The 14,084-nt window shown below is 38.1% G+C and overlaps 1 protein-coding gene across 3 annotated transcripts in view; it reads left to right on the forward strand.

The window, feature by feature from the left end:
- myo6b (myosin VIb) overlaps positions 1–14,084 on the forward strand; it is a 58,411-nt gene that overhangs the window by 2,911 nt on the left and 41,416 nt on the right. For all 3 annotated transcript variants that reach the window (XR_008806661.1, XM_056245606.1, XM_056245607.1), the window contains exons 2-4: positions 11,448–11,589; positions 13,061–13,130; positions 13,224–13,297. Coding sequence is in view for 2 of the 3 variants with exons in the window: in XM_056245606.1 (XP_056101581.1) it covers positions 11,473–11,589; positions 13,061–13,130; positions 13,224–13,297 (261 nt within the window). In the remaining variant the exon portion in view is untranslated. The remainder of the gene's footprint in view (positions 1–11,447; positions 11,590–13,060; positions 13,131–13,223; positions 13,298–14,084) is intronic.

The following is a 14,084-nucleotide window of genomic DNA, read 5'->3' on the forward strand; positions in this document are numbered from 1 at the left end:
TGTTGTAACAATGAGAAATCAACCTGATGAGATGGCAACATTAAAAATAATATATATATACACAGTCACACACACATACATACAATGTATGTATACATCTGGGATTACATGAATAGACTAAATCCAGAAGAACTGGCAACGTCTCCCTTTGCGTTTAAAACAGCTTTTGTCCTCGGTTACTTGCACAGTTTTTCAGGCAGTTTTGCTGGAAGGGGTCTTCAAGTGTGTTGGAGACGTTGCCACAGTTCTTCTGGATTTAGTCTTTCTCAGTTTTTTTCTGTTTCTTCATGTAATCTCAGGTGGATTTGATGATGGTGAGATGATCTCTGTGTGGAACATACTGGTTGTTGTCAGGCTCCTTGTGCATACAAAAATTGCCACATATTACAATTAATGGCAAAAGGAATGTTTGGAAATGTAAACTGATATTACTGGCACACTGCAGCAAAAGATATAAATAACTGGTGAACGTTTTCTTGGTTAAAACACCAATGTGCTTAAAGCTGCAGTCCGTAGTTTTTTTTGGGTTAAAAATTATCCAAAATAAATTTGAGAAAATACATAACCAGCCAGTGTTAAAAACTATCTGCTTGCCTTAGCTCGATTCAAAACGGTAAGCTTAGTTGTAATTAGGGATGCACCGAATCCAGATTTGTGGGGTTCGGCCGAATACCGAATCCACTGGTTAAGATTCTGCCGAATCCGAAACCGAATACCGAATCCTACTCTCATCCTCAGTCCATTAACACAGTAAACACATTAATGAAGTAAACAAAGTGGATTTTTCATTTTATTTTATTACTGTAAATAATAAACACTACTTTTACTTTTATAACTGTAAAAAAAAAAAAGAATAAGCAACATTATGCATTTTAACAGCGGCGCTGTTGTGTAGCCTATTGTTTAGAGTCCTTGCCACCATGAGACAAATCGGGATTGCAAATTGAACATGTAGCTCGACTTGAATTGCCTTCTTTTCACTGAAAGTACTGCCAAACAACACTTTTTCTGCTCACGAGTTCCATTTTTACTTTCTCACAGCCTACTGCATTCGAACGGTGCACCTACTGTAACGAGTGGAAATAAGGTGTAGCCCCTTTAAGAACTGCGCGCTCCTGTTGAACTGTCTGCAGTCCGTATTGTATGTGCCGTGCGCCTCGAACACATGCCCATGTATGCGGGTTATTTCTGTTTGATGCTCATTTTTACCTTATTTTGTTAAGTAACGCTGTGGAACGTAGAAAGTGTGACAGACAGTTACACAAGTTCGATTGTCGAATAAAGTGCGAGTTGTGAGATGCCAATCGCCTCCGTGAGTCTGTCTGGCCTCTGCAATAACTTTAGCTGTGAGCTATCCCTATTTTTCTTCCTGACACAACGCGTTACACGACTACAGGCTTGTTCGACTTGAACCGGCGCTGCACAGACAGATCAGTTTATGACATCAAAGTACCGCGAGAGCAATTCAAAAGCATAAGGAGCCGTCTGCTCTCTATTCGTTCACGCGGTACTTTGATGTCATTCACTGATCGGTGACTTCGACGTAGCGCGCGTAGTGCAAGCCTAGGGTTCGGTTCGGTGAAAAAAAATTCTGAGGTTCGGCAGAAACCGAACCCCGTTAAAAAGCCCAATATTCGGCCGAATCCGAATCCGAATCCTGGATTCGGTGCATCCCTAGTTGTAATAATGTTTTTAATTCCAGTGGTACTGGTGGATTTCTGCGGGAGATTCGAGCATGTCTTTGCGTCATTACGTCACATCTGTACACATAAAGGAGTCTCGGCTAGTTGGCTATATTGCGTGTGAGGATGCTGGAGGTGGAGATTTATAGCCTTTTCTCACAGCACTTAAAATAATTAAACTTATCAATTTGATTGCGGATCCAGAAAGTTTCAAACGACAATCACCAGTGACAACAGATTCACCCGATTCTACAGAAGAGACTGCAACCGGACCCATGCAAAAACAAGGATACATATCTGAAGGACATTACATGTACTCACGCAATGCTGACGTTGTTAACATTAACAATCTGAGAACAAAGTATAATTTGCACGGTTTTGTGTGATATGATATGCGATTGTTAGATTTAATCAGCGTGATTTACTGCAATGTCTAGAACCAGAACAAAATTGGATGTTACTTTGATGACATTTTCCGGTGAAAATTTTTATGTTGGTCATACTTCCAAAAAGTATAATCTGTGATTCTGAATGACAGTATCCACACTGGCACGGTGACTGACAGCCACACACTCTCCTCAAACATTGTGTTCATCCGTGCTGTGCCATGTCGAAGCACAACTCACGTAAAGTTGATAATTCCGCAAATAACTGCAATTGCAGATTTCGAACAGAGATGGCGACAAAGAGGAAAAACTGCGGACTGCAGCTTTAAGTACTGTGTTTGTGTGTATATATATATTATATATTAGTTATTTACTTTAATTTTCACAAGATCATTATTTTAAATTAGTATGTTTTATAAATTATTCTATTCCTTTAAATTATTATTGTTTTCGTGATTTCTAGAATCGATAAGGTCATGGAAATTGAAATGATCTTAAAAGGTCATGAAGAAAAACAATATCTACACATTTATGGTCATCCCAAAAATATTTAATTGGCTAAAAAAATATACTCTTTATGAGTTTAGTCTCCATTAACAATTTGTTCGTTATTTTTTTCCCATTATGAGCAGAGAAAGTCATGGAAAAGTCAAGAAGGAAATTTATTGGCCAAAAGGTTTAGAGCCAGATAACTTCTACTCCATAGTTACAAATATGTTCACCTTATGAGTACACGTTACGAAGGCATACATTACAAAGATGCTTAATGAACAGATCTTTATGTTTTTAGCACGCATCAAACATCTGATTTTCCCAAGACTGTTTCAGCACACAACAAAGCTTTCAGAAAGATGTAATGTGCCAGATAGTTTTCTGATGAGCAATGCTTTAGAACTGAAGCATATGCCAATGTCTTGTTCTGAAGTCTTTGTTCCTTTCAAAAGACTTATGTGAGACTCAAGTTATTGGCACAGATACTGAGCATATAATGAGGTTAGTTAGCATGCTAGACAATTGATAATTGCGCTGTGGGGAACTCTTGGGACCAGGCCATATAGAGTGCCAGAGAATAGGAAATGTTGCTCTGCACCAAACCTCGAGCAGTTATCACGTCCTACCTCACACACACACACACACACCCAGACGTCTTTGACGTGAACTCAGTGCTGTTCTCTTGGCAGGTATAATAACGCTCTTGTGATTAACCATTATTACTTTTGTAGACTTTGACAGCAGTTCAGTTACAGGTCATGCAGTCTGCGGCACCCAGTGGATCTCATGGATCTTAACGGATGTCATTGTCATCCAGTGCTTCAGATACATTTTAAAAAGGGAATTATATTGAACAGTGTAAGATGTCTATGGTTTATTGTAGGATCAAAGAGTGATCAGATAGGGCCACCAGCTGTTCTCTCAAGAGGAGAGTCTGTGCAGATAAAGATGTCTCAAATAGCAGTAGCTTAAATCCACTATTACAGGATAAGCCCATACCTGAGAGGAATAACAAGATCATTGAAAAAAACATGGAGCGACAGGCCAGAAGACTAAAATACCTCAACAGAACTGCTGTAGAGATGACACAGTCCTTGAACCACAGTTGATTACACATTTGCCTGAAAATGACCTAATTTTCCAAAACATCATTAAGTGGCATAAAAGAGCACATTTTTACCTTTCATAATAATGTTAAACCATAGTGGTGTTTGCTAAGTGTGGATCACAATTAATATTCATACTTAGACTAATGAATTTGAACAAACTGTATGATTTTCAACTCGCAGATGATTTAAAAAGGGGACCACTATCTGGCTCATGTGATGATTGGGGCTCAGACTTCCGTATGCTGATCTGATCCGATAGCTATCGTTCTCGTATGCATCTTGGAGGGAGTTTACACACTTGGTATTTTCATGATGGGATTTAGTCTGAACTGTCTGATCAGTAAAAATGTATGAAGTGACCAAGTCTAAGCACTTATATTGAGACATGGGCTCTTTTTATGTAGGCCAGTAAACAACTACTCAAAATGGCCTAGCAGTAGAAACCACACTGAACACTAACAATTTACACTGTAAACCCTAATGCTCAAAATAATTAATTGGTTTGAGAGTAGGACAAACTTAAATTAAACAAATTAGTTCAGTCAAATTAACTTTTATGAGTATTTAGCACTTTCTTTTTCTTTCAAGTTCACAGAACTGATATATTTTAAGTAAACTGAACTGTTTCATTGTTTTGAGTTTTATGAAATTATTTATTTTAATTTAGACGAACTTAAGTTTAACTGAAACACCTTGGATGTCTATTTCCCAGCATGCTTTGCCGATGGCACTCGAAAGGGAGAGTAAATGCTAAAATTAAGTGTGATATAATGTTTTTTTGTGTGTAAGATTAATGTTATGTGTGAGATTTAGTAGTGATTCATGTTTTGTTATGCTAATTTAGAAGAATTTCTGTTAATGTTGGCTTTAGGATAGTTACCATCATAGTGACAAGTGGTGCATGCAGCTTGATTTGAGAGCAAATAATCCATTTATATTGCTGTGCTCATACAGCAAGTGTTTCTGTATAACATACTATTGCTAATATGTTAGCATTTACTATGTTAGAAGATTAGCTTTTTAAAGCTAACTTAGTTTATACCAATAAAAGTAATTTGAGTTCTGCCAACTTATTTGGGTTTACAGTGTACTTCATAGATTTAAGTTATACTACCAACTGAATGGAATTAGTACTATTAACTTTATTTACCCAAGTTATCTTAACAATAAGTTATTGAGTTACTTGAACACAAATCAAATATTTTTTTAAGCTTAAATTGTTTGAGTTAATAAACTTAAATGATTTAAGGCAATCGGTTTCCTCAAACGGTTTGAGTTGAACTAACTCATCAGGTTTTACAGTGACTAAGTCAAGTTTAATTATATTTCCCCACAAAGATAATTATTTCATTATCTATCGGGCTTTGGGACATGAGCAGGACAGAGCATCTATTGTCTCATATCTTCATGTTTTCGCCCATTAGTCCAAAGCAGCTGAAACTGTTTGTAAATGGGCAGAAAAGTGCTATCTTCCTCACAAGCAGGACATTTATTTTAGATGTTGCGCTACGGGGAATGCGGAACTGAATTACCAGCGCATGGGAAATGCATGCAAAGCCCCGCACACGACATGCTGAAAAATAGATATAAAAAAATAAATATTAATAATTCATTCCTACAACTTGTTATTTCTTTCCTACAATGTATTATTTTGGTCCACGTTTAATAAATTTGTTCCCTTTAATTTGTTAAATTAAAACTAAGCAACAAATTGCTTAATTTGTGGCCACATTATTTTTCATTATCCCCCAGCATGTCATGTCCAGGATACCGTATAAACTTGACGTGCCTTGCTTTGCCTAATAAGCACAAACTGTGTTAAAATTAAATGTGACGAGAGAAAGCGATGAGATATTTCTATAAAAGTATTAGGTTAGGTTAGGGTACCAATGCCATGTTTTGGAAGAAATTAACATTTCAAAGAAAATAAGCGAAAATATAGGATGTGACGGTGAGGATTTGGGAAAAGAAACAAAAGATTCCATATCCAGTGTAATACCTCACAAAATATTGTTAAATTCGTGGAAAATTCGAGTGACCAACCTGCAAAACAGAACATAAAGCCTCGTTAAAGTCCCCGTAAAGTCAAAATTAAGTATGTGTTCTGAGTTTGTCACACCACAGAAAAATGTGTTATTAGCCACCCAGCCAAATTTGAATGATAAAAAAAGCCGGCAAGTACATAAAATAAGCTATCAAAATCTTGAAAAAATGAGCAGTTTTCTCTGCTCTCAAACGCTGGGGGCGTGTCCGCTGGCTGCGCTGAAACCACGCCCACTCGCGGGAAAGCTGCACTCGACGGGACCCGCTACAGCCGAAATGGATGCTCCTAGCAGCTTATTAGGTTATTAGGTTATACCAAGCCATATTTGTTTGAGCCTCCAGAGCCTGAATCCGATTCAGAAGACATTGACCAAGGAAGTCAACATCGTCCCCCTCGCTCTGCAACAGAATGGTAAATTTTTTCTCTCCCTTTTATGCAAGTTAGCTAAGTTATATGTAAGTAAACGTTAACTAGCTTAACCTAACTTAGACAAATAAAGTTAGACAAGGCAACTTACACTCATTGGTGGGCACGCATTGCCGATGATGGCGCCAGTTGTCGGCGGGACGGGAGGATGAAGGCCGAGGCGAGAGATAGTCGGTGCGGCACCTTTCACCAGTAACAACGGATTATCTGTGAATCCCAGTTGTCTCCGACGAAAGTTTATAAAACTATCACGAGTAAAATGATCACTACAGAGGCGGGTTTGGCTGGTGATCCTCAGCTCTCCATCAAGGTGGCTCTTCACAAAATTAATCCACCTCTTCTTGATGTCGTCGTTTTTAGGAAATTTAAACAAGGACACCGATCTGTTTTGCAAATGATTGCATCCAAGTAGTACGCATTTCCGTGACGAAGGCATGGCTAGATAGCAAACTGTAGGCTGTAGTAACTGATAATAGTACTGACAGTAACTCGCAAATGAGCGCCAAACTGATGCGAATGTGCTCTATTTATATTGTTAGAGGGATCAGTATCAGTGCGTCATCGAGTAGGGGCGTGTCCAAGAGCTCCAGTGCGTCATCGAGCCCTGTTTTAGACCCGCCCAAAAAATCCGTGAAATTGCCAGGGTGAAAAACTGTTTAACGGTCTAACTCCACAATTCAGTACTTCACAGTTCACAGTCTTTGTAATATGTTTTAGCAATACATTTCTAACCTTTAGAATGTGTTTAGAATGTTTTGTTAAAATTGCCTTTACAGGGACTTTAAGGCTCACGTACCTCTCTCATTCGGCATGGATCCAAATGTTACCATGGCAATGATATAACATTTGCCTTTTACCAATTATTTATTTTGTAAACAAAGCTTTGTACTTTACTCGTGTCCTAATATTCATGTAATAAAAAAACATTTACATACGGGATCATTTTACTTAAACGGTGATGATGTTAATTGCAAACATTGCACTTGTGTTTTAAAATGCAATACAACAAATATGAAGTCATTTTGAATGACTGCCAAATGCATAAATATAAATGTAAAATAGGCGGTTATGAATAATTATGTCCAAAATAATTATTTTATAGTTTTTACATAATTATGTTGTTTAGCCCTAGAAAACCTACTGTTTTCTTTCAAATGTATTGACGTTTATTTATTTTTTGGTGTGAATATACAAGGGCTGGGTATTGACACAAATTTCACGATTCGATTAAATTTTGATTCACAAGCTTTCGATTCAATTCTGAATTCAGTTAATTGAATTCTGATCAATTGGAGTATGTAGCAGAGATGGGGACTCGAGTTTGAGACTCGGACTCGAGTGCGACTTAAGTCCCACACACAGTGACTTCAGACTCGACTTGAGACTCGTCCTCGAAAGACTTCAGACTCGACTCGGACTCGAGCTGCGGGACTCGTGAACAATGTTTATTTTTAGGAAACGTCTGATGAGCTCGCTGTTATCCCCCTCCCTCCGTTACCTATAACCTGCCTACGTAACCACCCCAGCTGGCATTTTAACGTCGAGTCACTGTTGAATCAACGTCAGGTGCCAGTGTTGGATAACCGTTGAATTTTGTTTAGATTTTGAAAATCAGATTGCAAATTGGATTTTGGAACAACGTTATTTTTCTACTGATATATTTCAACAAAATTTTTAAAAGTCATGGTTGTAAAAATAATGTTGATTTGATGTACAACTCAATTTTTTTTTATATTTCTATGTTGAATCCGTAGTGAGTCAACAACACAACTTCAACTATTTGGTGTTCAACGTTGTTTTAACGTTGAATTAATGTTTTTTCATAAACTGACATTATTTCAACCACATTTAAACGTTTAATGTCAGTCGAATGCCAGCTGGGACGTACTACGTGGCCTATTGCTGGCAGCGCGCGCGCGACCGCACATGAGAGGATAACAAACAAAAAGTTTGACTGCACCGGCCGCTGCTGTGCCATTCATCGTTAGCTTTGGGTTCAAAAACTTCAAACAAGACGCGCTCAAAAGAAGCGCTCAATGCAAAATATGCAGTATCACGATAAAAGATTCTGGCTCAACCACATCTAATTTTATCAGGCATCTGAAACCGCACCCTGAGAGGTGAGTAAACATGTTTAGCTCAGCATTGACCATCTACCGTTAGCTTGCTTATTGCTTTAGCTACCTAACGTTACGAGAGGTTAACTCCGACTGTCTTCCTTATGAAATATGAATGAGCGTTTGTTTAATTGCCAAACGTGTGGTGGTCGATTAACGTAACGTTAATCATTTACGTGCCCCGCTGGCTGCCCGTTGTCTACAAACAGGTTTATTGTTGATCATGTAACGTTACTGTTTCATTTAGTTATAACGTTACACTGGTTTGAGAGTCTGGGATGTGTTGACTTACAGTATATAAGCTATGATTAGTTGCATAGGCAGTGCAGCCAGAAGAAGCCAGAAATGTTTTGTGGCCCATACCTAGTGTGTTGAGAGAAGAGAAGGTTAACCAGTCTGATCTCACCCTTTGGATTTTTTTATTTCTAAACATTTTGTTCTTAACAAGTTACATGCCATAAGTTGGTCAGTTGCTTCACATTTACACTAAAGATTTTGAGCATTTTAATGTTTTGGAAGTGCACTGTAGTGTTAAATTTCATTTGGATGCAATAGTTTATTTGCATTTAGCTACACTGAGGTTTTGCACTAAATAGGAGTGTGTCAATTTTAGTGTTGCGAGTTATATCATTTTCTATATTTGGTCTTATGTCTTGGTATGTTCAAGCTACAAGGCAAAATAAAGAAATTAACTAAAAGTAAAGCATTCTTGGTGTTTTTGTCATGTTGCAATAGCCTGTTTACACTGATTATATACCAAAATCAAAGCTGATACTGTATGCTAATAGATAAAGGAGTCATAATAACATATGGTACCACTTTATTTTGATAGTCCACTTTATACATTCTACTAACTATAAGTAACTTTGCAGCTGCATGTCAACTAACTCTCATTAGAGTATTAGTAGGCTGTCTGCTTAATATCTGCTAATTATATATTATAATATCTTGTTTTGTTGGTTCCCCAACAGATATTCTACTGACTATAAGTAACTTGGCAACTACAAGTCAACTTGTTCTCCAAACCCGAACCCACATCATAACCTGACAGTCTACTACAGTCTACTAATACTCTAATGAGAGTTAGTTGACATGTAGTTGAAATTGTACATGGTTAGTAGAATGTCTAAAGTGGACTATCGAAATAAAGTGTAACCTAACATATTACAAGCTTTGAATTCCTTATATAAAGCTATGCAGTGTTCTAAGCAACCTGGATGGGTCGCTGTACGTGATGCAACACTTATAACCACAAGAGACTTGAGACTTGACTTGGACTCTAGCTCAGAGACTTGAGACTTGACTTGGACTCTAGCTCAAAGACTTGAGACTTGACTTGGACTCTAGCTCAGAGACTTGAGACTTGACTTGGACTCTAGCTCAGAGACTTGTGAGCATCTCTGGTATGTAGGCCTATCAGTACAATACATTGCAAAATATCTCCCAACTAATGCTAACTATAAACACGGACCACCAGTTGGAACGTTACTATACAATTAAAGCTTAAAATTAACTGATTTGCATCAGGCTTCTTGCATTTAATACATAAGGAATTTTTTATGATAACAACATTATAATAATTGCTTTTTAATGACATAATTATGTTTCTACTATAGCAATGCACTAAATTTTTGAAAGAGAAAAACAGCCGAAAATATATGCCGCCCCATCCCTCAGTATTCAGCGCCCAGGTTTCAATCTCGCTCTCGCCGTTGTCACGTGTGTGACCCTCCGCTCAATATTCTGCTCTATGCACATGCTTACTACCTGTGCAAACGCTCCACTCATGTAGTAGCGCTCATCAAAAAAGCAGTCCGCTTATAATGCGGCGACATGAAATTTCTATGTAGCAGTACAGTATAATTGTTTCTGTTTGCAATAGCCTTACTGTTCTGTATTATGGTGTGGTATAGCTGTGCTGCGGTGCAACTCTGGAAAAATGACGCTTCCCTCCCGTTCACTGATCCGCTCTGCTCACAAACTCTGATAATAATAGCTTTGTAGGACTATACATTATTTGGACTTTAAAAAACGATGTCCCGTTTTGTTTTGTCCTGGCAATCATCGCAGTTTCCGATTCAATCACACATTTAAATACGGTTGTCAATCTAGAAACTTTGCAGTTTGCTTAGAAGCATGAAAACTAAACTTGTGTTCAGATTGTGAATGGGTAATAAACAGAAGAGACGAGCCCTACCTTTAGAAACACTAAGGCTGTCAATCGTAAGCTCACTGAATCGCACTCTCGCGAAAACTCTTGTTTAATAAAAAAAAGCTGTCTTAATTGTACAATGAATCTCTTATTTACATTGTGTTTACAATCTGTTGGTTATAATGAAAGGATTTGCGAGTGAGTGTGTGGCTCGTTCATAGGCGGAGGGTGAACCAACTCCAGGGTACGGCTAAGGAGATGCGCTTCTTCTTTAAAAACAGATTTAAATAGAATGTCATAAAATTGGTTATTAAAGCAGCTATGCTCACAAACCACTATAATTAGAAGAGAAAACCAAGCAAAATGGTATTTATTGTTTGAATTTCATAATAAAAATGATAGAATTTGAAAGACTTTGTTTCATATCAAAATGGAGGCACATTACAAAGATTCATTCATTCACCAACTGAAAACAGCATAGACCAAAAGATCGATACTTTGGATTTAAGAATCGATATCCGTTCACCAAAAGAGGAATCAATTAAAATCGAGAAATCAATATATATTTTTAACCCTGCTGTAGGATAAACTCACTATTTATTTATTTAATGGTGAATAAGTGGAGAGTGACGGCAGCTTCAGAACCAATTTGACAATTCCATGTGACTGCTACTTGGAGGCAAAATGCGACTCAAAATGCAATCATACTCTAATGTCTGAGATAGTGGAAGTGAGCTTTGCGTGGAAAAGCACCACTCACATTTTCTTCTGAGTTCTAGTTTCAGTTTGCTTTGTACATTATGCATATCAAGACTTTGAAGTGGGTAATGTAACAAGTTGTTTTGTTATTTTCATTACAATCATCTATACTTGAGATGACCTTTTTGGCTTCCAGTTCCACCTGCTGCAATCTAAAAGACATTTTGTTTACAGTCACATGGTTTGTGTTAAACAAAACACAATTACGTTTCTGTTGAACAAGCTTTGCATGCTGCCAGCCAAGTCAGTGTTTAATCTTAACCCTGTGTGTGTCTTCCAGAGCTGTGGTATAGTTGTGGGGTGCAATGGAGGATGGGAAGCCTGTGTGGGCGCCCCACCCAACCGACGGGTTCCAGCTGGGCATGATAGTGGACATTGGTGCGGATGCACTCACTATTGAACCTCTCAATCAGAGAGGAAAGGTAAGACGTCAGCTTTACTGCCCTTGAAATTTATCCTGTGAGCATTTAACCGGTGACCAAGCAGGTGGCAGCTATTGATTTTGTGCCATGTTATCGTGCCTCATATGTTGATGATACGAAGGAAAACTTAGTTGCTAAGCACCTGTGATGATCCTCGGCTGCTGAGCCCATGCGTACCTCGGGCGATCATGTGATCACGGTTTCCGCTGATGTGAATCCTTCCCACCACACGCATGATTAACTTCATGATGTGTATAAAAGGCCTCCAGGTATCTGAGCAATAGGTAAAATGTGAGAACATGTGTATGTAGAATAGTGCTGTGCCATGTAAGGGTGTCACTTGCAGGGGCTTTGAATAAGTAATAAGCTCTACCTGCTGCAGGTGTGCAGATCACATTACACTCAGGGTATATTCATTAGAGAAAAAAATCCACCTGTGTCTCAACTACTTACACACTCCCTTAGAGATGGCGGCACTGTGTGTATAGTGGGGGATATTTCAGAAAAATGTTCCAGAAGATTAGAAAACCTACACACACACACACACACACACACAAACGTGTGTGTATGTTAAATAATGATTACAGAATGGCAAATGTTATAATTTTTTTACTTGATGATTCCACCAAATGACTTTCATAAAATTTGAACTTTTCTTGAAAAAGGTATTTTTTGAAACCAACATGAATACAAACAGTATCAAAACTGTGTTTTTTAAACTATAGATTTCAATTTTTTCTTTATCATTGACTCTCTTATTTGTCATTGATCCATTAGCTTTTATTAACAAATGGTAAACAATGTGTGAAAGGTTCCTTCTAGAATATACAGTATCAAGGTTGTGAATGTTTTTAGGTCATAGAGGTTGTTGATATTGATGACATTGAGGCAGATAATATCTGTCCAGTGAGGTTCTAATGTAAATGACTTATATAAATATGAGGGAGTGGAGGAATAACGTAAAGCAGGAACGTCAGCATGGACGAGATGGGTTTTCTGGGAAAGGTCAGCTTGTCTCATCTCGCTCTGAATAATGCACCGATGTGATGGGCAGTTTTGGGTGTCTTATAATGTGTCATGTAATGGATTTCACAGCTTATGTTCTCACCTTTCTTTCACATTAACATGACTTTACCGTTTCTTCTCCGCATTATGGCTGCCATTAGACACAATCAATCATGGCTGACCTAGCACCTCTCTTCATTGTCATTTGCGCAGTAGTAATGTATGAAGACCTTGAGTTTTTATAGCTTCACACCTCAGTGAAAGTAACCAGACGGACTCGGAAATGAGAGAACAAACGGCTGCCATCATCTACTTATTTTTTGTCCCATTAATCTTCTGTGTGGTTGTAAACTATATGGACTTTTATTAATATGGATAAATGGTGAATGTAGCCATTTATTGTTTGGCCAGTTTTTTCATTTGGACAGAGGTCACAAAGTTGATGATGCTCATTTTGACTTTACAGACATTCCTGGCTCCCATCAGTCAAGTTTTTCCTGCTGAGGATGATGTAAACAAACATGTTGAAGACAACTGTAAGTATATAACTTCTTTGGGGCCATTAGTATCACGTTAAATACTTAAGCTTATGATGTTCATTGATATGCTCATATTTACTTGGCTTCCAGGTTCTCTTATGTATTTGAACGAGGCCACTCTTCTAAACAACATCCGTATCCGTTACAGCAAAGACTTGATCTATGTAAGTCAAATGCTTGTTCTGAATGATTGTTTTTGATAATTTCTATGCCTTTTCCAACACCAAAACTACGCAAGTACACAATTACTTGGCCAGTGGATAACATAAACATGGTCCAATTGTACAGACTAAAGGTGTGGTCACGTCAACAAAAATTTTCAGTTAAAAAAACCCCGGGTTTGGCTGGTTTGGTACATGGCTTATAATTCTTTATCAAAGTCTTTTTTTGAAATCACTATGGGAAAAATGAATGGAAAAAAAAATCGCACCATTAAGTTTAAGTTTAAGTGTGTTGGGCAGGCTGGGATGCTCAAATGAACCGAATAGATTTATGTTTTTAAAGCACCATTACTTGCACTTGCATTTTAAATTACATAAATCACCTTTAAATATGTATAACAAATTGATTCTCTGATTAATTAAAGCCTCTTCTAATGAAACTACATTTTAAATTTCAACAGATTTGGGTCATAAAATTTTAAGCAAATGCATGATGCATTCACATATTTTGCTTAACAGTCACCTCAGGGCAGTGCAGGGCTTCCAGGTTCATGCTAAACCCCACAGATCTCATTGGCAAGCATGCCTGCAGGTACGGAGCTGATGGGCATGTTATTGTCGTGCTCCAACGGCCCTTATTAGCCTCTCATCTGAGAGACGCCGGTCCAGCTGTCAGCGCACGCTCATCAGCACAGCGCACGAGGCTGTCAGGAGACTGCCTAGGCCCTGCCCTAGTGCGACTGCACGTCTCAGATGACCCAACTAATCCTGGCCAGACGCTATCAAGTTG

This window comes from Rhinichthys klamathensis, unplaced genomic scaffold (assembly GCF_029890125.1).
Source record: "Rhinichthys klamathensis goyatoka isolate OS25496 unplaced genomic scaffold, OSU_Roscu_1.1 h1tg000032l_1, whole genome shotgun sequence".
Classification (NCBI taxonomy): Eukaryota; Metazoa; Chordata; class Actinopteri; order Cypriniformes; family Leuciscidae; genus Rhinichthys; species Rhinichthys klamathensis.